The sequence below is a fragment of the Oncorhynchus keta genome, chromosome 23 (assembly GCF_023373465.1).
Source record: "Oncorhynchus keta strain PuntledgeMale-10-30-2019 chromosome 23, Oket_V2, whole genome shotgun sequence".
In the NCBI taxonomy this organism is placed as follows: Eukaryota; Metazoa; Chordata; class Actinopteri; order Salmoniformes; family Salmonidae; genus Oncorhynchus; species Oncorhynchus keta.
This window is the reverse complement of record NC_068443.1, coordinates 5,483,606-5,500,490: the sequence shown is the minus strand read 5'-3', so window position 1 is coordinate 5,500,490 and position 16,885 is coordinate 5,483,606. Positions and strand designations below refer to the sequence as shown.

Here is a 16,885-nt window from a genome sequence, read left to right as displayed (position 1 = left end):
TGTTCGTCCAATGACCAGCCGTGCTGCCCTGTTCTGAGGGCCAGCCGTGCTGCCCTGTTCTGAGGGCCAGCCGTGCTGCCCTGTTCTGAGCCAATTGTAATTTTCCTAAGTCCCTCTTTGTGGCTCCTGACCACATGACTGAACATTAGTCCACGTGCGACAAAACCAGAACCTGTAGGACCTGTCTTGTTGATAAGAAGGTAGAGCAGCGCTTTATTATGGACAGACTTCTCTCCCATCTTAGGTACTACTGCATCAATATGTTTTGACCACGACAGTTTACAATCCAGGCAGTTTTAGTCTCCTCAACTTGCTCAATTTCCACATTATTCATTACAAGATTTAAGTTGAGGTTCAGGGTGACTGTTTTGTCCCAAATGCAATGCTTTTAGTTTTAGAAATATTTATTCCTTGCCACCCACTCTGAAGCTAACTGCAGCTCTTTGTTAAGTGTTGCAGTCATTTCAGTCGCTGTAGTAGCTGATGTGTATAGTGTCTAGTCATCCACATACATAGACACTCTGGCCTTACTCAAAGTCAGTGGCATGTCATTAGTAAAAAAAAAAAAGTAAAAAGCAAAGGGCCTAAACAGCTACCCTGGGGAATTCCTGATTCTAACTGGATTATATTTGAGAGGCTTCCATTAAAGAACACCTTCTGTGTTCTGTTAGACAGGTAACTCTTTATCCACATTACAGCAGGGGGTGTAAAGTCATAACACATATGTTTTTCCAGCAGCAGACTATGATCGATAATGTCAAACGCCGACATTGAAGTCTAACATACAGACCCCACAATCATTTTATCATCAAGAATGAATTACAACAACAAAGGATGTAAGAAACAAACTTTCACATTTCGTGGGAAGGGGGAAAACAAATTTGAGTAAATGTGGATTTTGACACTTTTATGTAGGTGTCATAACCAGCCATAAAATAACACTGTACATTGTCACGTCAGGTGTAAATATATGGGGCACGACAGCGTTATGTCAGCTGTTATCACATGGTTATGAATGTGTCATTGTGTGTTATGACACTGGGTGTCAAGTAAAGCGATAGCGAAAAGAGTAAGACAGCATCTATGTACGATTTACTAAATAGAGTCATGAAGGTCCTGTTTACATGGTCTCCAGTGCTCTGTAGCTCTTCCAGTGGTAGAAGGAGAGAGAGGGGGAGACTGGGGGGGAGAAGAGCGATGGTGATTGTGGGACTTACAGCCCTGCCGTTCAAGCCCAGGCAGTCTGGCCACCCCACACAGAGCAACACCAGGTCTGTCCACTCTCTCCTGTGATGTCCATCTGTGATGTGAGAGCTGCCAGGTCCCGTACTGAGCCAGTCACGCCTCCCCACTCCCCCACTCCCATCTCTCCAGCAGGCTCTGCCAGCTCTGCGGACACCCACCACCATCTACTATAGCCATTACAACCATTTTATACACACCATGCCTTACTGTTACTGTCAGTAAAGTCCTGCTGCTATTACTGTGATATACATTAATGAGTCCCTGTTAAAGAAACACAATAAAGTGAAGTACATGTGAGTGATACCCTCTCCCCTCCTCCTTTTCTCTCCTCCTCCTTCTCTCCCCTCCTCCTTTTCTCTCCTCCTCCTTCTCTCCCCTCCTCCTTTTCTCTCCTCCTCCTTCTCTCTCCTCCTCCTTTTCTCTCTCCTCCTTCTCTCCCCTCCTCCTTCTCTCCTTCCTTATCTCCCTTCTCTCCTCCTCCTTCTCTCCCCTCCTCCTTTTCTCTCTCCTCCTTCTCTCTCCTCCTCCTTCTCTCCTTCCTTATCTCCCTTCTCTCTCCTCCTTTTCTCTCCTCTTCCTTATCTCTCCTCCTCCTTCTCTCTCCTCCTCCTTCTCTCCCCTCCTCCTTCTCTCCTCTTCCTTATCTCCCTTCTCTCTCTCCTCCTTTTCTCTCTTCTCTTCCTTATCTCCCTTCTCTCTCCTCCTTTTCTCTCTTATCTCCCTTCTCTCTCCTCCTTCTCTCCTTCCTTATCTCCCTTCTCTCTCCTCCTTTTCTCTTATCTTCCTTATCTCCCTCTCTCTCCTCCTTCTCTCCTTCCTTATCTCCCTTCTCTCTCCTCCTTTTCTCTCCTCTTATCTCCCTTCTCTCTCTCCTCCTTTTCTCTTATCTCCCTTCTCTCTCCTCCTTCTCTCTCCTCCTTTTCTCTCCTCTTCCTTATCTCCCTTCTCTCTCTCCTCCTGTTCTCTTATCTCCCTTCTCTCTCCTCTTCCTTATCTCCCTTCTCTCTCCTCCTTCTCTCTCCTCCTGTTCTCTCTTATCTCCCTTCTCTCTCCTCCTTCTCTCCTTCCTTATCTCCCTTCTCTCTCTCCTCCTTCTCTCTCCTCTTCCTTATCTCCCTTCTCTCTCCTCCTTCTCTCCTTCCTTATCTCCCTTCTCTCTCCTCCTTCTCTCTCCTCCTGTTCTCTCCTCTTCCTTATCTCCCTTCTCTCTCCTCCTGTTCTCTCCCGTTCTCCTCTTCTCCTCTCCTTATTCCCTCCCTCTCTCACAGAGACTGGCTAACTCCAAAGCCCACACCTCCAGGTTCATCAGTGCCAACCTGCCCTGCAATAAGTTCAAGAACCGGCTGGTGAATATCATGCCCTTCGAGTCAACACGCGTGTGTCTGCAGCCTATCAGAGGAGTGGAGGGGTCTGACTACATCAACGCCAGCTGCATCGATGGGTACAGGTAAGAGAGAGTGTGTGTGTGTGTCTGTGTGTGTGTCTGTGTGTGTGTGTGTGTGGTCTGACTACATCATAGGCGGGTTTACAGGTTACGAGGAGAAGCAGCAAGTGAATGTGTGAATTGATTTAGGAATCATTCTAGACACGGGGAGAATCTCATTTGCGTTGCCTTGATTCCCTGCGCCCTCTCTCCTTAGAGGGGAGGGACCTCTTTGACCTTCTCATCCAATGGGTTTTGAGAAGGACGCGAGGAATAAAGGAAATGCCGTAGAGATTGTCTCACTGTCTATAGGCCAGCTGGGTCAGACTAGGGTGGGCCAAAACCTTCTCCTTCTGTCAGCTGTTTCTTCACACACTGGGTGGCCCTCCAGGACTGGACCAGTCCAATCAACGTGTCCATCCATCTTCAGTCGTCTCTGCCTCAGACATCCCTGGGTGTTGATTAACCACTCCGTGTTGAAACTAAGACCTGTGCTGACGTGGCCTGTTAGCTTATAAGGCTACGAGCCTTCCTGAGAGGACAGAGATTAAATGTGGCCTTACACAGTGGAGTGAGGGAGGAGGAGAGAGATAGATGGAGAGGAGAGAGAGATGGAGAGGAGAGAGAGATGGAGAGGAGAGAGAGATGGAGGAGGAGAGAAAGGGAGAGGAGATGAAGAAGAGAGGGAGAGATGGAGAGATGGAGAGGAGAGAGAGATGGAGAGGAGAGAGAGAGGGAGAGAGAGAGAGATGGAGAGCGAGAGATGGAAAGGAGAGCGAGAGATGGAGAGGAGAGAGAGAGATGGAGAGGAGAGAGAGAGATGAGAGGAGAGAGGAGAGGAGAGAGAGAGAGATGGAGAGAAGAGAGAGAGATGGAGGAGGAGAGAAGAGAAGGGGAGAGGAGATGGAGGAGAAGAGATGGAGAGGAGAGAGAGATGGAGGAGGAGAGAAGAGGAGGGGAGAGGAGAGAGAGAGAGATGGAGAGGAAAGAGAGAGAGAGAGAAAGATGGAGGAGGAGAGAAGGGGAGTGGAGATGGAGGAGAAGAGAGGGAATGATGGAGAGAAGAGGAGGGGAGAGGAGAGAGAGAGAAACTTTAACACACAGCTTTTCTCTCCTCCTATTAAGTGTTGATGAAAACTGTTCCCCAGAGACCCAGACTGCTTTGTCACTATGTAAATACCTTAATGACAACCGCTCCCACTAACAGCATGGTGTGTGTGTGTGTGTGTGTGTGTGTGTGTGTGTGTGTGTGTGTGTGTGTGTGTGTGTGTGTGTGTGTGTGTGTGTGTGTGTGTGTGTGTGTGTGTGTGTGTGTGTGTGTGTGTGTGTGTGTGTGTGTGTGTGTGTGTGTGTGTGTGTGTGTTAATGAAGCATTTTCCAGATGGATAGTTTCTCTCTCCTTGTCCGCTATTCCTTGAGTCTTCAGCTGCTCAGCACAGGGACCTGCAGTTGTCATTGTTGTTATTGTTGTTGTGTGCTGCAGCAGTATTTAGTAATTAAGCCTCGTTTTAACCAGGCGGAAATAGAAACTCAACAAGCGCCTCTCGTGTTTCTCGCTGAGCCAAGCAGGAAAAGACTAGTGCCCGACCAATACATCGCTTGACCGATATTATTGGCCGATATTAGCCTTTCACCTAAATATTTGTATCTGTAATTATTCCACAGATAAAACGCCGACATTATATGCATAGAATAAACAAAAATATCTGCTCATTTGTAGTGATTTATCCTTATTTTTTTTAGGATAACATTGTCTTAATGAACAGCTAGCTTGTTCTGTAGGATAACATTGTCTTAATGAACAGCTAGATTGTTCTGTAGGATAACATTGTCTTAATGAACAGCTAGCTTGTTCTGTAGGATAACATTGTCTTAATGAACAGCTAGCTTGTTCTGTAGGATAACATTGTCTTAATGAACAGCTAGCTTGTTCTGTAGGATAACATTGTCTTAATGAACAGCTAGCTTGTTCTGTAGGATAACATTGTCTTAATGAACAGCTAGCTTGTTCTGTAGGATAACATTGTCTTAATGAACATATAGCTAGCTAACATAACAGCTAGCTTGTTCTGTAGGATAACATTGTCTTAATGAACATATATTTAGCTAACATAACAGCTAACATAACAGCTAGCTTGTTCTGTAGGATAACATTGTCTTAATGAACATATATTTAGCTAACATAACAGCTAACATAACAGCTAGCTTGTTCTGTAGGATAACATTGTCTTAATGAACAGCTAGCTTGTTCTGTAGGATAACATTGTCTTAATGAACAGCTAGCTTGTTCTGTAGGATAACATTGTCTTAATGAACAGCTAGCTTGTTCTGTAGGATAACATTGTCTTAATGAACAGCTAGCTTGTTCTGTAGGATAACATTGTCTTAATGAACATATAGCTAGCTAACATAACAGCTAACATAACAGCTAGCTTGTTCTGTAGGATAACATTGTCTTAATGAACATATATTTAGCTAACATAACAGCTAACATAACAGCTAGCTTGTTCTGTAGGATAACATTGTCTTAATGAACATATAGCTAGCTAACATAACAGCTAACATAACAGCTAGCTTGTGCTTGGTTTCTTTAGGATAACATTTTAGATAATGATCAGGGAAGACATCTCATAGTCTGTCTGTCTGTCTGTCTGTCTGTCTGTCTGTCTGTCTGTCTGTCTGTCTGTCTGTCTGTGTGTGTGTCCTCTCTCCCCCCTCTCCTCTGTCGTTCTTTTCCTTTATTTGTGTGAGGAGTGGGGCCCAGAGCATCACTCTAATGTCATGGTTACACATTATTGCCTAGCCTGTAGCACCTTCATTAGTTGTTCACCCGTGGCTGTCTCTCTCTCTCTCTCTCTCTCTCTCTCTCTCTCTCTCTCTCCTCTCTGTCTCTCTCTCTGCCCTTCTGTCTCTGTCTCTCTCTCTCTCTCTCTCTCTCTCTCTCTCTCTCTCTCTCTCTCTCTCTCTCTCTCTCTCTCTGTCTCTGTCTCTGTCTCCTCACTGTCTCTCTCTCTGTCTCTCTCACTGTCTCCTCACTGTCTCTCTCTCTCTGTTTCGCTCTTTCTCTGTCTGTCTGTCTGTCTGTCTGTCTGTCTGTCTGTCTGTCTGTCTGTCTGTCTGTCTGTCTGTCTGTCTGTCTCTCTCTCTCTCTCTCTCTCTCTCTCTCATTCTGTTTTGCATGTCACTCTACTGCCACCTATAGCCAGTCAGCAGAACTTGTCAGTTGAGTTAATTGTGTGTTTGCTCTAAGTGTGTCCTGATGTCCTCTCTCCAGACAACAGAAAGGGTATCTGGCCACCCAGGGCCCTCTGGCGGAAACCACTGAAGACTTCTGGAGGATGCTGTGGGAACATAACTCTACCATAGTAGTGATGCTCACCAAACTCAGAGAGATGGGCCGGGTAAAGATGAACACAAATACAGTAGACAACCACACACACACACACACACCCTGTTCTAACCCTGGTTGTCTATCCCCCTACAGGAGAAATGTCACCAGTATTGGCCAGCGGAGCGCTCAGCCAGGTACCAGTACTTTGTGGTGGACCCCATGGCTGAGTACAACATGCCCCAGTACATCCTCCGAGAGTTCAAGGTGACCGACGCCAGGGTGAGTGTGTCAACCTGTGAGATAGATCACATCCCTGGGGATGTCCTGAGACGGGAAGAATACAATACATTCATAACAGATCTCTCAGGCCCCTTACTCCACTACCACATATCTACAGTACTAAATATATGTGTACGTGGGTGTATAGTGCACATGTTATTGTATGTGTGTGTATGTGTCTGTGCCTATGTGTGTGTCATGGCTCTATGTAGTACTGTGGAATAGAGTTCCATGTAGTCATGTCTCTATGTAGTACTGTGGAATAGAGTTCCATGTAGTCATGGCTCTATGTAGTACTGTGGAATAGAGTTCCATGTTGTCATGTCTCAAATCAAATCAAATCAAATTCCATTTATATAGCCTATTCGTACATCAGTGAATCTCAAAGTGCTGTACAGAAACCCAGCCTAAAACCCCAAACAGCAAACAATGCAGGTGTAAAAGTCATGTCTCTATGTAGTACTGTGGAATAGAGTTCCATGTAGTCATGGCTCTATGTAGTACTGTGGAATAGAGTTCCATGTAGTCATGGCTCTATGTTGTACTGTGGAATAGAGTTCCATGTAGTCATGGCTCTACGTAGTACTGTGGAATAGAGTTCCATGTAGGCATGGCTCTATGTTGTACTGTGGAATAGAGTTCCATGTAGTCATGGCTCTATGTAGTACTGTGGAATAGAGTTCCATGTAGTCATGGCTCTATGTAGTACTGTGGAATAGAGTTCCATGTAGTCATGGCTCTATGTAGTACTGTGGAATAGAGTTCCATGTAGTCATGGCTCTATGTAGTACTGTGGAATAGAGTTCCATGTAGTCATGGCTCTACGTAGTACTGTGGAATAGAGTTCCATGTAGTCATGGCTCTATGTAGTACTGTGGAATAGAGTTCCATGTAGTCATGGCTCTACGTAGTACTGTGGAATAGAGTTCCATGTAGTCATGGCTCTATGTAGTACTGTGGAATAGAGTCCCATGTAGTCATGGCTCTATGTAGTACTGTGGAGTAGAGTTCCATGTAGTCATGGCTCTATGTAGTACTGTGGAATAGAGTTCCATGTAGTCATGGCTCTATGTAGTACTGTGTGCCTCCCATAGTCTGTTCTGGACTTGGGGACTGTGACGAGACCTCTGGTGGCATGTCTTGTGGGGTATGTATGGGTGTCTGAGCTGTGTGCTTGTAGTTTAAACAGACCTCTGGTGGCGTGTCTTGTGGGGTATGTATGGGTGTCTGAGCTGTGTGCTAGTCGTTTAAACAGACAGCTCAGTGCATTCAACATGTCAATACTTCTCATAAATACAAGTATTGATGAAGTCGATCTCTCCTCTACTTTGAGCCAGGAGAGATTGACATGCATATTATTAATGTTTGCTCTCTGTGTTCATCCAAGGACCAGCTGTGTTGCCCTGTTCTGAGGGCCAGCTGTGTTGCCCTGTTCTGAGGACCAGCTGTGCTGCCCTGTTCTGAGGACCAGCTGTGTTGCCCTGTTCTGAGGACCAGCTGTGCTGCCCTGTTCTGAGGGCCAGCCGTGCTGCCCTGTTCTGAGGGCCAGCCGTGCTGCCCTGTTCTGAGGGCCAGCTGTGTTGCCCTGTTCTGAGGGCCAGCTGTGTTGCCCTGTTCTGAGGGCCAGCTGTGTTGCCCTGTTCTGAGGGCCAGCCGTGCTGCCCTGTTCTGAGGGCCAGCCGTGCTGCCCTGTTCTGAGGGCCAGCCGTGCTGCCCTGTTCTGAGGGCCAGCTGTGTTGCCCTGTTCTGAGGGCCAGCCGTGCTGCCCTGTTCTGAGGGCCAGCTGTGCTGCCCTGTTCTGAGGGCCAGCTGTGCTGCCCTGTTCTGAGGGCCAGCCGTGCTGCCCTGTTCTGAGGGCCAGCCGTGTTGCCCTGTTCTGAGGGCCAGCTATGCTGCCCTGTTCTGAGGGCCAGCTGTGCTGCCCTGTTCTGAGGGCCAGCTGTGCTGCCCTGTTCTGAGGGCCAGCTGTGTTGCCCTGTTCTGAGGGCCAGCTGTGCTGCCCTGTTCTGAGCCAAATTACATTTTCCTAAGTCCCTCTTTGTGGCTCCTGACCACATGACTGGTTCACTCTCCGCTACCGGTCGAACATACTCTCCTCCTATTGGTTACCTCTCGGCTACCGCTCTAACATACTCTCCTCCTATTGGTTCCTTCTTGACTACCGCTCTAACATACTCTCCTCCTATTGGTTCCTTCTTGACTACCGCTCTAACATACTCTCCTCCTATTGGTTCCCTCTCGACTACCGCTCTAATATACTATCCTCCTATTGGTTCCCTTAGGATGGCCAATCCAGGACGATCCGCCAATTCCAGTTCACTGATTGGCCAGAACAAGGAGTGCCAAAAACCGGGGAAGGATTCATCGATTTCATTGGCCAAGTACATAAAACCAAGGAGCAGTTTGGACAGGACGGACCAATCACTGTTCACTGCAGGTAACGAGACTTGGCTGAAAAGCCAGAAATTACACGGAACAAATCGTAATTATACAATGAATGACTGGTGTTTTTCTATTGGGTAAATTTAAAAAAGAATCACTAGGCAACATTTGGTACCATGCAGTTGGTGTAAAGTAAGTACCTGGAAGTAGGATGGTAGTTTTGGGCGGTGTACCTTATACCAGGGTATTAGGAAATAGTCATGGGGATGATTGTTTTGTTTTTAATACCGTCAAAAACCATTCCTTTGAAGTTTTTCACTAAATTTTAATATTTGTAGCTACTTTTTAAGTAAATGACCTACAGTCAACTTGTGCAATACGTTAGGAGATAAAGCAGATCATCTTCTTCACCTGATTATTTTACGTTATGAGGCTTACGGTAGTTCCCCAGAACAGGAGAAAGGAAGCTGGTGAGTCTCTGTCGTGTGGCGGACAGGAAGTGATGAAATTACACTTGTATTACAATTCACAACTGAAATGTTTGTCATCAGATAATGTTTGTCAGTCAGATATTCTTGTGGTCCTGGGGATTGAACCCACTACCCTTTGCAAACTGAGCAGAAGTATCTTGTCTTTCAACCAGAAGTCAAAGAGCCCTGGATGAGTTATTTTTTTCTCCTCTGTTTACTGCTTCCTGCTAGCATTTTGTTTCTCCTTCCCCCCTCTGCTCTGTCTACCCATGCTGCTCTTCCACCTCCGTTCCTCCCCCCTCTGCTCTGTCTACCCATGCTGCTCTTCCTCCTCCGTTCTTCCCCCCTCTGCTCTGTCTACCCATGCTGCTCTTCCTCCTCCGTTCCTCCCCCCTCTGCTCTGTCTACCCATGCTGCTCTTCCTCCTCCGTTCCTCCCCCCTCTGCTCTGTCTACCCATGCTGCTCTTCCTCCTCCCTTCCTCCCCCCTCTGCTCTGTCTACCCATGCTGCTCTTCCTCCTCCGTTCTTCCCCCCTCTGCTCTGTCTACCCATGCTGCTCTTCCTCCTCCGTTCCTCCCCCCTCTGCTCTGTCTACCCATGCTGCTCTTCCTCCTCCGTTCTTCCCCCTATTGCTCTGTCTACCCATGCTGCTCTTCCTCCTCCGTTCCTCCCCCCTCTGCTCTGTCTACCCATGCTGCTCTTCCTCCTCCGTTCCTCCCCCCTCTGCTCTGTCTACCCATGCTGCTCTTCCTCCTCCGTTCCTCCCCCTCTGCTCTGTCTACCCATGCTGCTCTTCCTCCTCCGTTCCTCCCCCTCTGCTCTGTCTACCCATGCTGCTCTTCCTCCTCCGTTCTTCCCCCCGCTGCTCTGTCTACCCATGCTGCTCTTCCTCCTCCGTTCTTCCCCCCGCTGCTCTGTCTACCCATGCTGCTCTTCCTCCTCCGTTCTTCCCCCCTCTGCTCCGTCTACCCATGCTGCTCTTCCTCCTCCGTTCTTCCACCCTCTGCTCTGTCTACCCATGCTGCTCTTCCTCCTCCGTTCCTCCCCCCTCTGCTCTGTCTACCTATGCTGCTCTTCCTCCTCCGTTCCTCCCCCCTCTGCTCTGTCTACCCATGCTGCTCTTCCTCCTCCGTTCCTCCCCCCTCTGCTCTGTCTACCCATGCTGCTCTTCCTCCTCCGTTCCTCCCCCCTCTGCTCTGTCTACCCATGCTGCTCTTCCTCCTCCGTTCTTCCCCCCTATTGCTCTGTCTACCCATGCTGCTCTTCCTCCTCCGTTCCTCCCCCCTCTGCTCTGTCTACCCATGCTGCTCTTCCTCCTCCGTTCCTCCCCCCTCTGCTCTGTCTACCCATGCTGCTCTTCCTCCTCCATTCTTCCCCCCTCTGCTCTGTCTACCCATGCTGCTCTTCCTCCTCCGTTCCTCCCCCCTCTGCTCTGTCTACCCATGCTGCTCTTCCTCCTCCATTCTTCCCCCCTCTGCTCTGTCTACCCATGCTGCTCTTCCTCCTCCGTTCTTCCCCCCTATTGCTCTGTCTACCCATGCTGCTCTTCCTCCTCCGTTCTTCCCCTCTCTGCTCTGTCTACCCATGCTGCTCTTCCTCCTCCCTTCCTCCCCCCTCTGCTCTGTCTACCCATGCTGCTCTTCCTCCTCCGTTCTTCCCCCCTCTGCTCTGTCTACCCATGCTGCTCTTCCTCCTCCGTTCCTCCCCCCTCTGCTCTGTCTACCCATGCTGCTCTTCCTCCTCCGTTCTTCCCCCTCTGCTCTGTCTACCCATGCTGCTCTTCCTCCTCCGTTCTTCCCCCTCTGCTCTGTCTACCCATGCTGCTCTTCCTCCTCCGTTCCTCCCCCCTCTGCTCTGTCTACTACCCATGCTGCTCTTCCTCCTCCGTTCTTCCCCCCTCTGCTCTGTCTACCCATGCTGCTCTTCCTCCTCCGTTCCTCCCCCTCTGCTCTGTCTACCCATGCTGCTCTTCCTCCTCCGTTCCTCCCCCTCTGCTCTGTCTACCCATGCTGCTCTTCCTCCTCCGTTCTTCCCCCCTCTGCTCTGTCTACCCATGCTGCTCTTCCTCCTCCGTTCTTCCCCCTCTGCTCTGTCTACCCATGCTGCTCTTCCTCCTCCATTCTTCCCCCCTCTGCTCTGTCTACCCATGCTGCTCATCCTCCTCCGTTCCTCCCCCCTCTGCTCTGTCTACCCATGCTGCTCTTCCTCCTCCGTTCCTCCCCCCTCTGCTCTGTCTACCCATGCTGCTCTTCCTCCTCCGTTCTTCCCCCTCTGCTCTGTCTACCCATGCTGCTCTTCCTCCTCCGTTCCTCCCCCTCTGCTCTGTCTACCCATGCTGCTCTTCCTCCTCCGTTCTTCCCCCTCTGCTCTGTCTACCCATGCTGCTCTTCCTCCTCCGTTCTTCCGCCCTCTGCTCTGTCTACCCATGCTGCTCTTCCTCCTCCGTTCCTCCCCCCTCTGCTCCGTCTACCCATGCTGCTCTTCCTCCTCCGTTCTTCCCCCTCTGCTCTGTCTACCCATGCTGCTCTTCCTCCTCCGTTCCTCCCCCTCTGCTCTGTCTACCCATGCTGCTCTTCCTCCTCCGTTCTTCCCCCTCTGCTCTGTCTACCCATGCTGCTCTTCCTCCTCCGTTCTTCCCCCCGCTGCTCTGTCTACCCATGCTGCTCTTCCTCCTCCGTTCTTCCCCCTCTGCTCTGTCTACCCATGCTGCTCTTCCTCCTCCGTTCCTCCCCCCTCTGCTCCGTCTACCCATGCTGCTCTTCCTCCTCCGTTCCTCCCCCCTCTGCTCTGTCTACCCATGCTGCTCTTCCTCCTCCGTTCCTCCCCCTCTGCTCTGTCTACCCATGCTGCTCTTCCTCCTCCGTTCTTCCCCCCTCTGCTCTTTCTACCCATGCTGCTCTTCCTCCTCCGTTCCTCCCCCCTCTGCTCTGTCTACCCATGCTGCTCTTCCTCCTCCGTTCTTCCCCCCTCTGCTCTTTCTACCCATGCTGCTCTTCCTCCTCCGTTCCTCCCCCCTCTGCTCCGTCTACCCATGCTGCTCTTCCTCCTCCGTTCCTCCCCCCTCTGCTCTGTCTACCCATGCTGCTCTTCCTCCTCCGTTCCTCCCCCCTCTGCTCTGTCTACCCATGCTGCTCTTCCTCCTCCGTTCTTCCCCCCTCTGCTCTTTCTACCCATGCTACTTTTCCTTGCATCACAACATTGTTCATTTGCACAATTTCTCTCGTTCACTTTCTCTTGTAAAATGTCCATACTCACCAAAAATGACATCTGGTTATATGTTTGTATAACTTTATGAGCAGTAATTTGCCTGTCTTTTGCAATTCGTTTATGTTAATTGTCGCTCGTTAGCATTGAGCTAACAGCGCCTATGTGATTTCGCTATTACTTGTGCTCATTTTCTTAGCATTCTAGTAATAGACACCCAATGGGCTTTTTTTTTTTTTAAATATGTTTTTAGCGTCCTCTTGTGTGTTATGCCGGTAATACCGGAGATCCCGGGATGGCAGAAGAGCGGTATGACAGTATGAACATCCGGATACCGCCCAAGCCTATAGGATACGGTGCACAATGTATAAGGTGTGTAATGCGTGTGTTCCTCCTCTTCCTCAGTGCCGGGGTGGGCAGGACAGGGGTCTTCATCACTCTGAGTATCGTGTTGGAGAGGATGAGGTACGAAGGGGTGGTGGACCTCTTCCAGACCGTCAAGACGTTACGCACCCAGAGACCTGCCATGGTGCAGACAGAGGTATATATACTGTTGCTGTCTTCCGTTGTCGGGAGAGTGAAATGGAGGGAAATGCTCCTCAACAACGAATCAAAAGGCGACATGACTCTTGCTGTCAATAGAAAGGATTCCTAACAGTAATATAATGCTGCATCTCAGATAGAAAGATATGACTGAGTGCCTCCCGGATGGCGCAGTGGTTAAGGGTGCTGTACTGCAGCGTCAGCTGTGCCACCAGAGACTCTGGGTTCGTGCCCTGGCTCTGTCGTAACCGGCCGCGACCAGGAGGTCCGTGGGGCGACGCACAATTGGCCTAGCGTCGTCCAGGTTAGGGAGGGTTTGGCCGGTAGGGATGTCCTTGTCTCATCGCGCACCAGCGACTCCTGTGGCGGGCCGGGCGCAGTGCGCGCTAACCAAGGTTGCCATGTGCACAGTGTTTCCTCCGACACATTGGTGCGGCTGGCTTCCGGGTTGGATGCGCGCTGTGTTAAGAAGCAGTGCGGCTTGGTTGGGTTGTGTATCGGAGGACGCATGACTTTCAACCTTCGTCTCTCCCGAGCCCGTACGGGAGTTGTAGCGATGAGACAAGATAGTAGCTACTAAAAACAATTGGACACCTTGAAATTGGGGAGAAAAACAGGGTAAAATTCAAAAGAAAAGAAAGAATTATGACTGACTGTGTTTTCTCTCTCTCTCTAGGACCAGTATCAGCTGTGCTACAGAGCAGCTTTGGAGTACCTGGGGAGTTTTGACCACTATGCAACGTAACCACTCTGAGCTGAGCAGCCTCTGGCCACTGAGTGTCCCATCTCAGCCACCGTACTTGTATCAACCCATCTGACCTGACCCTGACCTTCCTTGCTACCCTATCACAGGGGAGGAGGGCGGTGCCACTGTCACCTAGCGACGGGTTCAACCAATCCCAGAGGTCTACTACTCGGATTTACAACAAACAAAAAAAAACACACGAAAAAACCACCCTAAATATTGCTTTATAAAACAAACAACAAACAATACCATGACGACGACAGCGTTTCACAAGGGAGCAAGCGACAGTTCTGACTGAGTTTCTGTTCTCCTTTCTTACTTTATTATTATGAAATATCGTTCTGAATAATGTTCTTATATTTAGTTAATCATTTGTTTTTGTTTTTATAATTGTTTTAATACCATCAGACATGTATTTTGTCTTCATGGCCTAACTGGGGCACAGCATTTTAGTTTTTACACCTTAATTGGTATGTTTATTTTAGTTCAAAATAAAAAAAAATGTTGTATGTTATTTTAGGGACCTGTATTTTCTACTTCCTAGACGTTAATACAGGAGAACCACTGTTTGTTCTCTGAAGCTGCTGACAGTTTTTACTTTTATCAAGATTTTTATTGTTTATTATCTTTTTTTCTGTTTTGTCTTCTTCGTTTTAAAACGGATCAAGATTAACTAAGATAATACGCCTTTTCACTTTGCTGTTTCTTTTTAAAACGTAGGGGGGGGGGGAAAATGACAAAATGATTCAAACACATACACCAACCGCCGCGATACAGGTACTATATAAACCACACTAGCTAGCGAAAAACGTGACATCAACTAACGACAACTAAATCAGCATTGTACAGAAACTCAAAGAGCACATGATGATTTCAACAACAGAGAGAAGCCTTGAAGACATTGAGGCCTTCAATTACCAGAGAATGAATCTGGAGACGAACGGACGAACAGACTTTTATACCCAACGAGGAGTTGAACTTGAGAATCAACTCCTGAATCGCTGTATGAATCATATTGTGTCCCCTCTAAGCCCCTCCTCTTTCCTTGGTTCCCAGCGAGCTGATTGGTCAGTCCGCTGCCTGGGGGTTGGAACATAGGGACTGCAGGAGCAGCTCCCCCTGGTGGTGGAGAGAGGAGTAGCAGCCATTAACCCTGGCCCCCCTGTACAGAATACTACGATTACTACCGGAGGGACAGAGACACACAAACCCTCTGCATCCTCCAACCGACCTGCTATTATTTTATACAGAAATAGAAATGATGACTATATATATATAATTCTGATTGATTATATATATATATATGTACAATTATACATAGATATATACTGCAGCTTCAAACTATATTGTTAAAATAATTCACTCTCTTTACTTACCGGCTTAGAGGAAATTAAAGAGAGAAAGGGAAAGAGAGAGAGAGTGAGAGATGGAAGGAGAGAGAAAGTTAGTGTCTGTATCTACTGGATTACCATAGCAACCTGACAGCCAGACAGAGTTGAGATCAGTGTTCCGTTTTTCAATCCAGTCATTTTTCAGGGAGTGAATTCAATTCATGAATCGAAATTCATTCATTTAGTTGTAATTCGATTCATTTAGCTGTAATCTACTTCACTGAAACTGGACTTGACCCTAACCTTGCTGAAAGATAGAGAGCAGGTTATCGTTCTGTTAAAGAGAGTGAGAGAGGTGTATAGATGTGTAGTTCTGTTAAAGAGAACAGCATAAACCCAACTGAGGACCACTCCCCAGCCTCCGTCGGGCCACCCACCACCACGCCACACAAGCACATCTTTACCCACAAGGCCGCAGGGTACGACGATCCCCAAGCCTAACAGGACTGAGTCTGACATGCTGGCTGGAATAAACCACAATGTTCATTTATACCTTGTGAATGCTTAGTGCTGTAGGGGTTTGATCTGTTGTATACGCAGTCTGTTTTCTATTTGTTGATAAAAAGAACTGGAATTTAAAAAAAAAAAATATGTTGCTGGGGGAAAAAACTCGAATAAAGTTGAATAATTGTTGTTATTTTGGGGGGAAAAATTCCTTTTGTTTGTGATGTTTTTTGCCTCCCTCTCATTAAATAATGATTTGCTATTGTGACAGATATGACTCACATTTCACAGGAAATCGCAATACTGTGATCACTCACAATAGGGTCGTTCCACATCAAAACGCACAAGAAACAGGATTTCAACAGCCCACCATCTCAGAATGTTCTGTAAATAATTTCTGTCGTCAGTAACAGATATACAGGAAGATTAGCATTCCAGGAAACATTATTTGGTTGAAATATAATATGATCTCTTAGAAATTAAGCTAATTGATTATTGCATCCAAAACAAAATCAGGACAAACTGGAATTGTGAGGTTTCACCATGACCTAAATCTAATGGTTTTCTACCCAAAGTTGTAAAGGAAATGACATATTTAATAAACACAAGAGAACACCAAAATGAATTGTGGCAGTATAGCAGGAACGATGGCGTTGATTTAAAGGGGCCGTGCAGTCAAAAACTAGATTTGGCTGTGTTTTATATACGCTGAGTGTACAAAACATTAAGAACACCTTCCTAATATTGAGTTGCGCCATATTTCCCCCAATGCTTCCCACATGTGTGTCAAAGTGGCCTAGATGTCCTTTGGGTGGTGGACCATTCTTGATGAACACAGGAAACTGTTGAGGCAGGGAAAAACACAGCAGCGTTGCAGTTCTTGACACAAACCGGTGCACCTGGCACCTACCCCGTTCAAAGGCACATAAGTCTCCTGTCTTGCCCCTTCACCTTCTGGCCCACAGACACAATCCATGTCTAAAGGGCGTAAAAATCCTTCTTTAACCCGTCTCCTCCCCTTCATCTGATTGAAGTGGATTTAACAGGTGACATTAATAATAGAGCGTAGTTTTCACCTGGGTTCACCTGGTCAGTCGATGTCATGGAAAGAGAACGTGTTCGTACTGTGTTGTACACTCAGTGTACACTGGAGTTGCTTACCGAGACGACATTGAATGTTCCTGAGTGGTCTACAGGAGTTGCAGTTTTGACATAAATCGGCTTGAAAATCTGTCAAAATTCAAAATGGCTGTCTAGCTATGACGCTTGGAAGATTTTTTTTAAAGAGAAATGTGCGAATATTGTACAATCCAGGTGGACAAAGCTCTTAGAGACTTACCCAGAAAGCATCTCAGCTGTAATCGCTCTTAGAGACTTACCCAGAAAGCATCTCAGCTGTAATCGCTCTTAGAGACTTACCCAGAAAG

The 16,885-nt window shown here is 47.8% G+C and overlaps 1 protein-coding gene across 1 annotated transcript in view; it reads left to right on the top strand.

The window, feature by feature from the left end:
* Window positions 1–15,651, top strand: part of LOC118402472 (receptor-type tyrosine-protein phosphatase F) — a 359,072-nt gene extending 343,421 nt beyond the window's left edge. The window contains exons 35-40 of the mRNA XM_052476034.1: window positions 2,514–2,692; window positions 5,943–6,069; window positions 6,153–6,278; window positions 8,561–8,715; window positions 12,741–12,876; window positions 13,555–15,651. Of these exons, the coding sequence (XP_052331994.1) occupies window positions 2,514–2,692; window positions 5,943–6,069; window positions 6,153–6,278; window positions 8,561–8,715; window positions 12,741–12,876; window positions 13,555–13,623 (792 nt within the window). The 3' untranslated portion in view covers window positions 13,624–15,651. The remainder of the gene's footprint in view (window positions 1–2,513; window positions 2,693–5,942; window positions 6,070–6,152; window positions 6,279–8,560; window positions 8,716–12,740; window positions 12,877–13,554) is intronic.
* The last annotated feature ends 1,234 nt before the right edge of the window (window positions 15,652–16,885 follow it).